The sequence below is a fragment of the Clavelina lepadiformis genome, chromosome 3 (assembly GCF_947623445.1).
Source record: "Clavelina lepadiformis chromosome 3, kaClaLepa1.1, whole genome shotgun sequence".
Lineage (NCBI taxonomy): Eukaryota > Metazoa > Chordata > Ascidiacea > Aplousobranchia > Clavelinidae > Clavelina > Clavelina lepadiformis.
The window spans coordinates 19,771,416-19,786,278 of NC_135242.1; the positions used below are offsets into that span (position 1 = coordinate 19,771,416).

The 14,863-nt window shown below is 37.0% G+C and overlaps 1 protein-coding gene and 1 long non-coding RNA gene across 5 annotated transcripts in view; one reads left to right on the forward strand and one right to left on the reverse strand.

The window, feature by feature from the left end:
• Positions 1–5,654, reverse strand: part of LOC143449903 (uncharacterized) — a 21,743-nt gene extending 16,089 nt beyond the window's left edge. For all 4 annotated transcript variants that reach the window (XM_076950242.1, XM_076950240.1, XM_076950239.1 and 1 more), the window contains exons 1-3: positions 5,505–5,654; positions 749–832; positions 129–218 (exon numbers count right to left, since the gene is read on the reverse strand). In XM_076950242.1, coding sequence (XP_076806357.1) covers positions 129–218; positions 749–832; positions 5,505–5,594 — 264 coding nt within the window. In that variant the 5' untranslated portion in view covers positions 5,595–5,654. The remainder of the gene's footprint in view (positions 1–128; positions 219–748; positions 833–5,504) is intronic.
• On the forward strand, positions 4,412–13,798 carry LOC143449904 (uncharacterized). The gene is made up of 3 exons (XR_013114619.1): positions 4,412–4,709; positions 4,890–4,952; positions 13,617–13,798. It is a non-coding gene; the product is annotated as an uncharacterized LOC143449904 (long non-coding RNA).
• Positions 13,799–14,863: the final 1,065 nt, after the last annotated feature.

The window sequence follows — 14,863 nt, forward strand, 5'->3', positions numbered from 1 at the left end:
CTTCGTACTGGCATAGGCATGTATAAGTGAACTAGACCCAAAAATGCGTTTAAACATACAAATAAATATGATATATAACATATATCAAAAATCCAAACAAGTATATAAATTAATTTCATATGCCATACAGGAAGTCCCATGGGTCCAACTGCTCCTTCAGGTCCAGGGTAACCAGGTAATCCTGGAGGTCCATTCATACCAGGCAGTCCAGTCATACCCTGCAAAATTGTAACAAAAGAAATGATCATCATGAACAAAATAACTTGAGTGCCACTAGATGCTTCAACATGTATACACAACATTACTTCATCATCAAGCACTGTGGGTTAAGAGTCAACATTTAAATCTTTAGGTCAATGCATTACTATTGCAAACATGATTTTGGTGGGTTGTTATGAATTTGAGGACTTAACTCTTCAGTATTATTTGCTAACAACGTAAATGCTATTCTAAAACAAAAGAATGGTTACTTTATTAAACTTTTGCAAATGACTTAAAACAAGGTGAACAATGCTGTTTAGAGTGTGAAATAATCAATGCCCTAAGGCAAGCCAAATAATAATTAATGATTTTTATATAAAACAAGTAGTTAGTAAAAATATCTTTACTTTTATTTGCTATTTGAGCCAAATTTTACATTTAAAACATCATAACTAACATAAACTGCCATGCATATGCTATACAAAAAAAATGAGTTTGTTTCCTAATTACAGTACTATGCTTACAAATTTGGTGAAACTAAACTTACCCTATCTCCCTTGGAAGCATTACAGTAGGTGATGGCACCTGATCCATCACATCCTCTTCCTCTCACTTGTCCATAGCCCAAGCCCTGAAACGTAAATTTAGAGATAAAAGAAATACTGGTGCAGTTGCTGCTCATAACAAATTATTCTAAATATGTATTTGTAGAGAGTAGTAAACAAATAAGATGATATGATAGAGGTGTTATGTAAGGGCATGATGTATCTGTGGTTTTTGGGAGTGATAAATTTATGTTGCCAGGACCTTTTACAATGTACATTGAGGGAGTGGGCAACAGTAGAATACATGTGCTGGCTAAATAAAGTTTAATCTGTTTCCTTAACCTCTTTTGCAAACTTTGTTTTTTATGTTGTTATTTCTTATAAGCAAGACGTTTATTTATATTGTCAACAGAAAGTTAGAAACATTATTATTATTATTACAAGGTCAGCAAATAACAACCATCTTTCAAAGATCTGATTTGTCAGACACTAATATTTCCTTTTGATGATATTTGTGATCTTGTATATGCGCCCTTCTAAAGATTAAATACCATGTTGAAGTATCATGTAAGTGCTATTTATTGTTTAAAAAAAATCTGAATTCGGTAGCGCATGTAACACAACGCGTTTCAAAATCAAGGAATATATTGTTTTACACATAATCTCATTTTCAATAATACACATTCATAGTTCTTTCAGAGTGACTATTTCACTGTAAGTAGGTCACGCAACCTGTTGTTACAGATAGGTGGCTAGGTTAGGAGAATGGGTATGCAAAAAGTTTATTTAAGCTATTTAAGGTCTGATTTGAGTTAGTTTTAGATTAGAAGAAACATTTAGTTTAGGTTACAACGTTATAACGCTTAAGGTATGTTCACAAGAAACCATGAAAAGTAGCTTTAAGTGAACGATTTTTTCCGGTAAAATAGTGACGGTCTAGTACTCTAGTTATTTTCAATTTAAAAACATGACATGACAATCAATTTTGTAAGAAATATCTATGCTGGAAAATGGCTATTTAACAAGAGCTTTAAGTATATACGGTACCTATCCTATATTATAGAAGAGTAGTGCGGTTTAGCGAGAATATATCTCGTCTTTCGTTAATACTACAAAATTATAACTTGCATGAGTAAACTTAAAGGATTTAATGGATTTGTAGAAAGAACCCCCTAAGAATTTGCTAGTTTCAGTGAAAATCGTTTAAGGAAGTATGAACGCACGAAGAAGAACAAAACGTAATGCTGCAACACTTTGGTTGAAGCATTACCGCAAAGGATCTTTACTTCTATCGTTAAAAATCGTGTGTTACCTAAAAGAAACCGAGCAGCATTTAAACAACCAGTCGGAAATATCGGTTTATCCTGATGAAATATACAGTATCTTAAATCAGATTTTGGCTCGACTCAGAAAAGATAAGCCCGCGGCAACACTGGCCAACCGGAACCAATCTCTGCCGCGTAGAACGTATAAATTCAAACCACGAATTGCTAAATCTTATTTGTGTAATATGCGAAGCAATCTTGTTTCTTTCTTTGCCTTTTCCCAGAGTCGAAAAGTATGCAACGTTATATTAAGACGTATGCGGCGCAGACTTAGTAATAGTTATCATTGAATGGACTCCAGAAATATACCATAAATTGTTTCTGGGTTTCCGCTGGTACTGTAGTAATGTAATTACGTAAATTGCGGGGAATTGTTCATGTGAATTCACAGACATTGAAACTCAGGTCAATTTTTGTAGCACCAGTACCGTAAAACAATCTTGCTAACAAGAGACTACATTCATTTGAAATAACTCTATCCATTCCATATAGCAAAACAATAACACATATGAAAGAACATAGGCTACATATATGTATCAGCTGCCTCATATGAAAGAGCCTTTTCGATACAATAAGTGTTATCTTACTCTTTGGCGCATGCATCAAACCAGTACAGATATTTTGGTCGTTATACTTTAGGATTCGTAAAATGAAAGGAAACCAATTTTTTTCCAAGACAAAATTTCTGTTATCTTCGTCAAATGTTGATAAACTTTGACAACTATTAAAATAACTCAATGACTTTAAAATTTTCTACCAAACGAAATTTTTGGCATTTTCATCCGCTATTTTCGTTATATTAAACACAACAGGTCTGTGTTCAGCGATTTTAGATAAACAAACTGCGCATACCATTTCATATGCATCTACCGCTTTATTTAACTAACTTGCAAAACGTGATCATTGTTTAAAGAGCATTTTTGGTTTACAATGAAAAATTGGGCGTGCTACAATAAAGTTGCGTAAACGATGACGAGGAAACACAATTAACAGGTCTTGTTAGCTGATCCAGGTAATATACTACGGTGAGCCTACAGGTATTTCTGACTGCGACCGAATGATTTACGCGGTTTTCAAAAACGTTTTCTAATGGAAAATGTTTGGTGCGACCTTCAAATAGCAAAGAAGTTTTAAAACACTGCTGCATTCTTCAGGAGGTAATAACATTTTATGCCTCTTTATGGCAGCCAAATAAATAACACTTTGACCTGCGCTGCCGCGTCAAGGTACACGTTGAACAGTTAGACTAAAATAGGACTCCAACTACAATACGCCACCTGACGTCAGGTGTGACTACAATTTGTCAAATGAGTTTTTCAATCACATTATCGCGGTTATTAATCAAGCAACGGACATATATATTGTTTTTTCCGCGCCTTGTGAAAACTGAAAAATTATTTTAGCAACGATTACGTGTAAAGCGACTACCTGTAGCAATAAATTGACATGTGAGATTTCAGAAGACGTATTTTATAACGCAATTTCATCATCACCGAAGTAGTAGCTATCCATTTCGGAAATTTTGTTTATTTATTATCTCGTATGCATGTTTGCCAAGAGATTAACTTCTTCATACACACAACTTGGATACAAGCGACAAATGATTTTTAATTGCCATAAAACAGGCGTAAAATCACTCGTGTAGTAAAACGACGTATACGTCACGGTAATATTACGTAGAACTTGCATGTTCGTTCGCCATTTGTATACTATAGACGTAGAGAAACGCCCCTTCCATAAGAAAGGTTTTTGTGGTGCCTGTCAGCTAACATTTCCAGACATAAACAAACAAAGGTATTTCCAAATCAAAAACGGTCGTTTCTATACTAACCATAGTGTGCTTACTATAACTTATACGAAATGGTAGCGTGAAGCGCATTTCAATAAATACCAAGCGAGAGGAAATTAGACTTTCAGCAAACATAGCGTAAATAAGTAGGCTAGACATATCATTCCATATGGCTACCATATTTCTATCCAAATGTTGCTTTACAAAGTTCTTCTAAGTTACAGTTTAGCACGCAACATTGTTTGTTTATAAGGTGTAGGCATCGCACGAAGCAGTAAATTGCTAGGATCGCTTTAAACTTAACTTAAACCACAAAAGTTTATGCTTTTCACAAAACCAATCACTAATCTTAATAGATAGGGTTGAGTCACAAAAATTTCTTTTACCAATGATATTTTCCGTTTTACTTAGGTTTAATTGGCTATGACTAATTGTGACAAATTGTTGTGAGCAGAAATGCTGGTGAAATAATATGTTGAAAGTAATTACACAAATTCTTTGAGCCCCTGATAGTAAAACCCATTTTTGCGACAGTCGTGTAACTTATCTATTCAAGCCGACTGTTAAGTCACAATGAGCCATGTAACTATAAACGTTTTCAAAAAGAAATCTAGATTGACAACTTAAGACATCAGTTTTGATGGGCATAGCAAAGTTTTGTAATACTGTTACATCATTATTAAAAAAACACTTTCCAGCCGAAAGCTGAATGGCAACAAGCAATGAGTAAAATAGGGAATATTTCTTCACCAGGATAAACTGTATAGGCCAGGGCGTAGGCTAAGCATGGACCTCAAGATTTCAAAAAGTGACGACGCTTTATACGGTAACTGTGGAGATATGCATGAGGTATATGTTTACACATTTAACTTCCGTTGTCTGTAACCGTAATTTGCTCGTCACCATTCAAAGCAAAATTGTTAAGTGCTTGCTTACGAGCAAATCTCATACTAGCTCACCAATGAAATATTAACACTAACTTCATTATTAACTTATTCATTAATCTTTCTTTCATTATTCGTAATACAGTAACATCTTCAGCAGCGATGCAGTTCTCGCGCAAGTCCATCGCCTCGCTGTATAAATCGTTTGGTAAGTGTGTTCGGGAGTAGATAGACGCACAAAACAATAATACGACTTGTAAATAAAATAGTACCGACAGACGTAAAACATCTGTTACATCTTTGAAACCAAGTGGGACTAATTAAATGACAGTAGCCCACCAAAACTTGTACAAAATCGTTAGAAATGGATTCAGCTAAAATTTGATTGCCAAATGATAAAGCATTGTGTGCTAAAATGGTTTCACAACGTTTTACAACAAAGAATAATTAAATATTTTGTTGGAATGGACCTAGTCATCAAAATGCATTTAAAATGCTGATAATGACGATCCATTTAAGCTGTCATGAGTATTTTCATGCCCTTAATACAAACCAATAGCCAAGTCATTTAGGCATACTGCATGACTGGTGATGACAGTTAAATGACTAAATCAGGATTTACTGCAAGATATTTTGCCACTGCATAAGAGTTTACGCAAGGGAAATACCTACTCAATATGTACATATATGCATATCGTAATCACGTCAATTCCAACAAAATTACGTATACCTAAGTATATGACAAAAAGAATAATTTTACCTTTCCATTTGTTATCGTCGCGATGCTGACCAGGACTGCTGCTATGGCCCAAGCAAAAACCGGCCTCAATCTGTTGCTTGACGCCGTCATGCCGCCCAGAAAGTTCAAGTTTATACTTTTACTATTCACTTTGGGCAGCTTATACGTATTCTGCAAAATGACAAATTAAGTTTATATTGTTCTCACAATATCGTGGGCGATTAAAACCATTTGAAAACAGACCTTTTCTAAATTAATAAACTAAACATTAAAGTCTTCACGACATCGAGCATTTGTTAATCTTTCTGCGGCGACCGAGCTATTCCGCTCGCACTAGATTACCAAATACTTCTCGCTGATAGACTGAAGCGCTAAGAATCGTCGTCAAAAGAATGAAAGGCGAATTCGAAGCCATGCTTCGTTGAACACAAAGGAGGAACAGAGAAGGAGAGAAGGTGAGAGGGGAGGGAGTGAGATACAAGAAACAAAGATTGTCCTCTTTTTCCTCTTTTCCGCTTTTCGTCTCTTCTCTTCCAAGTTTCTAATAAACTTGTAAACGAAACCGTTGTTAAAACCAGCACAGATAATTCCGCGACTTTTGCCAACCGGAATATGATTAATGTACTCAAAGAAATATTATTTAAGATGTCGTAAGGCTAAGAAAAAAACGGTACTGAAAAACTTTCTTTGTCAAATTACAATACTCTTTGCGCCGCAATTTGTAACACCGTACCCTTACAATGGGGTCGCGATGATGAGACTGTGTGCATTTTTGCACAAAATTATCACCTACCCGTGATCTACTACGTCATTAATGACATCATTAATGCAAATGAAATTTATAGGGCGGAACAACTGTTTTATCCGGACGAAATGAATTAATGGGCAGCCCAGTAGCAAATACGCCATAAAGCAAAATTAAGTAGGAACAATGAATCCATTACGCTTGTTTGAGACGTTTTCAAAATCTCTGTTAATTTCTTAAAGTTTGAATTGTATGTTTCAGTCGATAAATAACTGAAGAGTCTATTGAAGTTCGTTAGATTAATATCACACTTTATACATCACTGGCAGTAGATTGAACTTAAAAGAATCAAACAACAACGCTGTCAAGAGCAAATATTTCCTAAACTTCCAGAGCCTACAAGAAACATTGAAATATTCGCCTTTTACGTCATTAAGCAATCAATCTACGTTTAGCAAACGGGGCGTTTGGTAATTGAATCTCAGGTTTTCCATGTGCTATACAAAAGCAGCTTTGAATTTAAATGTCATATTCGTTTGTTCTCGCCCCATTACGTGCAAAGACATCGCCTATTCGATAAGTTACAGCCATGCACAAATATAGGGCTGCAAACAAGACTAATGCCAACTAAAACCGCAAACGTCGCCCACCAGGTTGGTAATACGCTTTAGATCAACATTTCAAGCTCTCCAACGTTAGCTCACCTGGACAGAAAACAGAAAAAGGAGAAAAAGAGACGACTGTCGGCGCAGCGACAGGAGCAAAAGATGTCTGAAAACCGTTGCCGACCAGAAAAAACGGAGTTGCGACATTGCAGTCTACATCCGGAAACCGTTAACCATCGTGCTTGGCTGTTATACACAGTCGTAGAGGACAGCATCAACCTTCCTCTCATCTTCATTAAGGTTTCCCTCCGGCAAACGACGTCTGATGCTCCGCCTACGCAATCCGTCCCCATGTATGTCGATGGCATCAGCTGGGGCAATTTTTATAAAACGACTGTGTAGGAGTTGTTGTATACGTCTGTCTATAACGACGCGTAAAGTTTAATTTAAAGTCTGACAGATGTAATTTACCAACCGGTTACACCTTCTGTAGCAAGCAAACGCAAAACCACAGTGCACTGTTGTGTCGTTAGTCTGAGACCGTGACCGACCGTGAGCTACCAGTTACAAATAATACAAGCGACAAGACGATTAAGGGTGAATTATACTGTATTGTTTCGTGCTGTTCGGTCCAAAGCGTTCCAGCGCATTGCAACAAATTTACCAGAAATATCTTCCTTACTAAGATTAGAAATATCACGACATACGTCGCATCGCTTTAATTTTTTTCGATGGCATGCGATGTGTTTACGACTTTTGGTAAAGTCAGTTATTTGACAAAAAGCATTTTAGCCATTCACGTGGACACGCACTTATTGTAGTAAACCACGTTTTTGACATTTTGCTACCAATATGTTTATTGCTTTGAGACATTTTTACGATGGTATTGACATACAAACAACTTAATTAGTTATTATAATTGAGTTAAAAGCAAATCGCAAAACACAGCTCTGGTCAAAAAAGCCTTGCAAGGAATTTACTGGGAAACCAAGTTTAAGGAATGTGAGAGTTTTTTAATATCAGTGACTAACCGTCTCGTTTGGAACACAAGTTTATCCACCTTAAGCCTCATTACAAAATAAGCGATCTGAAAATAGAAACCAGGCGTACTTTTAGAAGCTAAGACCGATCGGTTGGTTCGTTACCGCAGGCAAGTACTCACGAAGTTCGGCATTTGCGCTACGTGATGCAAAACGGTGCTTTTTCTACAAATGTTTGCGTGGTTGAGTTTCTACAACGTGAAATAAATTAAATAAACTTCTACTGACGAAAATTTTTTTACAATGTTTAGTTAGTAAAAATATGTTTTTACATTTTTGTGAAAGTTTTGGAGAAATCGACTTTGACGAAGTGTTAATAACACGGAAACGGAGACTCAAATTTCAGACTGTTTATGGTAACGGAGCGCCTAATTATTCATAAATCGTCTTCGAACTTCAAAAATAATCGTCTCATAAAGCACACACACCTATAAAGGCTTGTCTGAAATTCCTGGTTTTCATGAAAACTTGCTCTTTGAAATTAATCTTACGACACTAAAAAACGTCTAATTGGTAAAGTGGATATAACAATAAACTACAAACAAAGCGACCTATGGAGCTAAGTAAGAAAAGGAACCTAAGACCATTATTATGTGGTCTTGATGGCTTAATCGTTGTAATTCTGTTGAAGCGCGATATTTCTCCCACCGGGTAATAACTAGTTGCGTCTTGCAACATAAGCATTAATAGATTAAAGACCAGTCGTAAGTCAAATCGGTGCTTAATTTTCCACTTGTTTTGTTCATAATTATTCACCGGACTTCCCATGTTTTCGGCTGAGAGATAGCGACGCCAGCTAATCGTGTCCTGATAAATTGGATGAAATGATTTACTGCTCAGGTCAAGTCGCAGACGACGTCTGGGAGCACGGATGATGCGATCAAGTGGATTGTCTCGTAACGTTTACGTCATTGTCGTCTCATCCAAAAGTCAACCGGCGACCGGAGAGGAATACAAACGTCTGCTTGAAATTTCAGTACGATACGAGGAAACGGACAAACGAGGAAATAAATACGAGGAAACGGACAAACGTATAGACGTGTCTTCATGCCCCAGCAACTTCTAATGGTAAGAGCTCTGGGAATGCGTTCGATCCAGACACTTGGGAGAAAGTATACTCGAGGTCAAAGGCCCGTCTGCTCAGCAAAGCTAGATACGTCACCAAAGCGGGGTATTTCTCCATCTGCAAATACGAATTTTTACTCAGACTTACAACAAACAGTACGAGTGAAGCTTACAAGTACAAAGAAGACAAGTTGGTTTACCATTTTCAGAAATTAACAAAGACAAATGCCTTGAGCTATAAATGCTTGCAAACAAATAGACTGCCGTATTTTTCACTTATAGTTTAAAAGTCGCCGCATGAAATGCCTACACTCTTAGATAACTATCATGGCGTAAACACAAACACGTCACACTCACATTCATTACCAACGCGACAGAAGTCAAGACGTTAACTGAGTTTAACAAAAACAGAAAACAAAATTTCAGCCAACAACAGGGTACGTGGATGATATGAAAAATATTTGCCTGAGTCAAATCCTTTTTGCTCTGTTTTCAGAAATAAACGACCAATGAAAGAATCTTCAATGTTACGACATTCACTTATCACCCGTGACGTCATCAACACGATAGACTGTAATCAAAAAACAAGCTTATCTTTGAAGTTTGCGTGTTGAGCCCATTGAGACAGATGTGTCCTTTCGCCCATGTGTAATTACCCAACTCTATGTCGACTTTAAGAATTGCACTTGAAAGCCAACCTAGCGTTTATCACCTCAAGGAAGACAAAAATAAACGAAAGAATCATGTACACAGTTTGGTAGTCTTGCTCGTATAATCTTGCATGCTCCATTACAAGCAAAGTATGAAAATGTGTTATTTGCATCGTAATGATAAGTTGCAAATATGAGAAACACATCAATATGCGTTGGCAGTTGAGGCAGTAGCCTCCTTCGCTTAGTGCGTATTGCGCAATATTAAAATGCTTATTCGAAAGACCACCAACGAGTGTGGTGTATTCAAATGGTCATTCTTTTTTTAAGGAATAAGCGGTCGCATTTATAGATACTTGAGTTGGTCGAGTATAAATTTTCAAGGCAGATTGAAGAAAAAAATCACCAAATTTGGAATTGCCAAAACGACTGTCGTTAGCTTATAGCGGGTAGCCGATCCGTTTGACACACTACAATTTTGAAATTTAAACTTTCATAACCATCCAGGTGTTTAACCAAAGTAAATCTGGAAAACGGATAGGCCTATCCAGTATAAGCTTCGCTTTGCCCTGCTCGTGATAAATGTGGGCATTGCCGAGAATTGTGCAAGCAAAATATCTATTTCGCAAAACTATTTTATCACATATGAAATAACAAATCAAAGGGGGTATAATACCGAAGAGCTTTATCACAACGCGCAGTAAATGTAGGTTTAAGCACATTTTCGAGAAATATGTCTTTGACCAATGCATGGCTTTCAGCACTATTTGCACATAATTGTCCAAGCTGTGCTGCGAAATGTAATGTGGTTGGTTAACTGGTATTTGATTGCCTTGGCATTTGCCATACACATGAGAAACTTACAAACTCTAAGACTTTTATGATGATTTCAGTTCAGTGGCCTTTGCAATTGGTGGCCTTTAAATGCAAACGACTAATAAAGTATCGTAAATAAACACTGATTACTCATTCGTTTAGATATTTTAAATAAACTTGGAAAGGTCAGGTTAAAAAAAATAAGTAAAAGCATAAAGGTAAGCCTAGTTACCCGGTTAATTACCAAAGCACCATATTCTTCTGGCTTTGCCGCCGGGCGCATAGCTAAATACGCCTCAATGAATAGAGTAATTGAAAGGAGATTTTAGGGCTGCAAAACGTCAAGAATGCACGGGAGATCAGCTGCCAAGATATCCGAAAATTTACAGGTGCTTTGAGAGTGACTCAGGTGACCTTTGCAACGCACCTGAAGAATAATGCTGAATGTATTTCTACGTCATATACCATGAAGACAAAATTGCTATTTTGTCAATATAGCTTATGTGGTCTTTTTTATGTCGTAAAGGAAAAATACTTCATTCTGTTACTTCCCGCCAATGCAAGACAAGCTTTTAGCCAAACGGCAAAGTAAATTTTGAAAACGTGACCTTTGCGACATCATAAAACCCCGTGATAGAGAGATGCAAAACTAACATCTACTTCCAGCTTCTGTTTACAGAGCTATTACGATCAAACAGCTAAGAGCATAAAGGCACAAACCAAACAAGAATATCTTTGGAAGCTATTATGCAAGCTTTTTTGGAAGGTGTTTCCGATAGCATGATTCCTGTTGTCTTGGGCAAGTGAGCAAAAAAGTTGTAAACTTGAATAGCAGGGAGACGCCCAATTGGTAAACTCAGTTTTGTAGACTGGTATCTCTCTTTTAGTGAAATGTTTACAACAAGGAGACACCGGATCAGATTTTCAGGGCTTCCGCTATCGTTTATGTTATCCCCCGCAGATGAACAAACCTGATAAAATGCCTCTTGGCATGCCTGCATTCGGCAAATGCCTTGAGAATGACTTAAAGGTATCGCTATTTCACGGCTCGCAAGTTTTAACGCTCATTATCTATTTCTCTCTCACTCCCATCCCTCGTTGCATCCTCTCACCTTGCTCCTCTCGTTTTTTGAGCAAATATGCGTAGGGTGAGCGCGTTATCGCGCCTTTCTTGGTAACATAACGTCTAACAACTTGCACCAGACCGCCTTACCGCTCCGGAAACCGTAAAAGCCGGAATTTTTGCTGCTTCATCGGCCTATAGCGGAGCTAGTAAGTTAGACGCTAACACTGCAAATATAGCCCCCTGTAATCGTCATTAATAAACGGCCTGATGGACAGTTTAATATTCAAACCGTGACCTACAATGTTCTACGAAGCATTTATTTGTGAGGAAATTAGGTATGAAGGCGATCATTACACAGATTCGTTGAAAGGGCAATAACGAACTACGATTAAATATGAATTACATGTCATTAACACTTGAAAAATTTTCCACAAGAATCATGAATAATAACCAGAAGTACATTATTGAATGTTTGACAAACAAAGTGACTGGGGTATGACTTTGAACCAAGCCTACCTCCAACAACCAGGTATTCCAAATACAGTAAATTTATTTATAAAACATAAGCAACAAAAGTTTTATTAAAATATCAAAAACAATTTTCAATAGATTGTTACATCAAACCACTCTGTATGTGTGGAGCACAACGTCACCACAAAAGACACCGCGAAAATTCAACGATCTCTGTTATCTTGTCATCACTTATTCAAGTTTTCCCTTGTGAGCGCAAAGTGACACTCTCAGGGGTAAAGCGATTCAAACTCAGCGTCGATACCACTGTTCCATATTTCCTATTCTTTTAATCTTGAAATAGGTCAGCTTGTAAAAAGACCTGAAGCCGCAAAACTTCAGGGACATGAAAAGTTTTTTTTTTTTGCTAACGACCAAGATGAAAGCTTTCAACGCTGAATGGTCGTGTATACGAAAGCAAACAAACTGCAAAAGCAAATATAACCGGGCTCGCCACTTCAACATTAATTTAATGATCAGGTCACGTTTTTCGATGGCATGAACCTTTTAAATACAGATAGGGCGGGGCCTTGACTTTTTACTTCTAAGCCGGTGACATTTTTCTTCGCATTTTGTTTCAAACTTGCAAACAAAAGATGGCTTTGACTCAATTTCTCCAGATTCCCTTTATTTAGCATTGTGAATGAAATAAGAAAACGGCTAGACATTACCATGCAAACAAGAAATTACTTAAACGATTGCTTTGTGATTGTTCTTTTACTTCCCTTTCACGTTATGCAATTGTGCAGTAGTCGTTTGCATTTTTTTATTGCAAAGTTGCGTAGGCGTCGTTTAGGTTACGCAAAATCACCTTGTATCTTTCCATTTCTCTTGGAATTGGGAATACATAAATCCTGAACAAGTGTTTGGATAACACTACACGAAATAAAACAAATAAGATATCTATGCACCCCAAATCGACAAACCAAGGAGTGCACATTAAACAATACAGTCTGGTACACAAATGCGTCATACTCACACCTGCGTAAAAACCGAGGGCTACGTATATGTTGTTCTATGGACGACCTTAAATTGATAAAAAAAAACAACATCCTCTCTTTATAATACATGAATAAGGTTTAATTCCTTAAAGTTCCTTCAGGCCACAGCTGCAAAAGTGGTTGAATATCGTAACTGTTTAAAGATGGCCACCAGTGACGCTTATATGCGAACCACGAAAGTACCGGCTTCATTTCCGCTAAGGATCTTCTTGGACGTAATGGACGGTCGTTGAGCTTTCCGTATTGCTTCGTTTGCGTCTAATCCCTCTATCTCTCCCATAATTAGAGAGCAGATAACCCAGTCAAAGAGATCAAACGACGACTTTGTAAAGGTCTAATCTCGCACATATTAAAGTGCTTTTCTTGGACGACGAAAACCAGTTTTGATTGTGACACTTGTAAACGTTTTATGTTTTAATCGTCATAATAAACTCATCTTTTTATACATGATGGCAATTCGAATATGATGCCGTACAAATTACACGGCGCAGTCAAATATGCAGAAAATAGAACGTTCGGTAAAATTCAAGCTAGTACTTGAACATTTTGACAATCTCAGTGATGACGTAATAAACCACGTCGTTTAACAATAATTATTATTTTTCTTTTTTCATCTGGGGTTACTCTGTTTACAGGAAACCAAGGTTCCGGAAAACTTTCTTCAAACGAGACGCCGTCTTTGAAACAAACTCTGTACAAAAGATCCTCGGACGACTTCTGTCCCTGTTTACGATCGCCTATCATCCGCGATCAAATTTCGTTAACCAGTTGATAAAATGCGTGTGCCATTTCGCCTCGTGTCCGTAACGATTTATTATCAACCACATGAAACTGGGCAGAAAAAGTGGGTTTTTCATCCAGTGTGAATCTAAATGTGAATGACATGCAATCGCATGGAATTTGAGAAAGGTTTGCTGAAAGCCATAAAATAATGTGCTATTACATGCTGGGTGTCAAACTACATAACCGTTGCAACGTTTTAGAGTAGCACATATTTCAGCTTTGCCACAGAAATTTAATTCCATTCTATCAAGCATTGCTTGCTCTTACCTAAAGCTTTTAAAACCAAAGGGACTTATTAAAGAATACATTTTTGTTTGAAATTCTGACACTTTTTCCCTTTTGTTACTAAACAATTGAGATGTCATTTGATTGCTTTGAACATTGTCCTAAAAAATAACGAATTACAATGATACCCGCCGACAAGTATTATCCGTCATCTTATTATTAATTGTCGTACGTTGCACAAAATGTCGGGTAAGGTTTGTAAATGCCATTGGATCCAACGATGAAAACTATAAAGGTTTTGCGACGCACGATTAAATATTGGTGTAGAGTCTTTCTGTTTGTTCTACGTTCTTTATGTGGTATACATGGTTCGCTCAGCAGTAGTTTTAATGCACTACTATATAAATTTGAAGCCAAATTCTTTGGAAGATTCGCCATCGTCTGGACCAAAATCTCTTTTAACATCGGGTCAACTTTGATTCGGAATAACTTTGCGAAACGTGCGTTGGCGAAAATGGGCACTTGCGTTACAGTTAAGGGATGATTTTGTTACGCAGCAGTCGGATATTAAAATGCATCACGTGGTCATGTTGTTATACGTCAATATGTACCTGTTTACATAGCCAGTTTACACCTAGTCGTCGACACACGATCAGAACTTAATTAACGTAAAGATTAAAGCGAGTAATGCTGAAATCAAACCTTACTGTCACAACAAGCAATTGGGTTGACTTTTATTAAGAGGATGTCTTAAGTATAATAGAATGTATTCTAAATCTATGTCATTCGGCCCTTGGGAAATGAGAATTATGTCACTAAGTTTAGCCAGTATGGCACAAATTTACGCATGATCTACCAAAGAAAGATGCCAAAA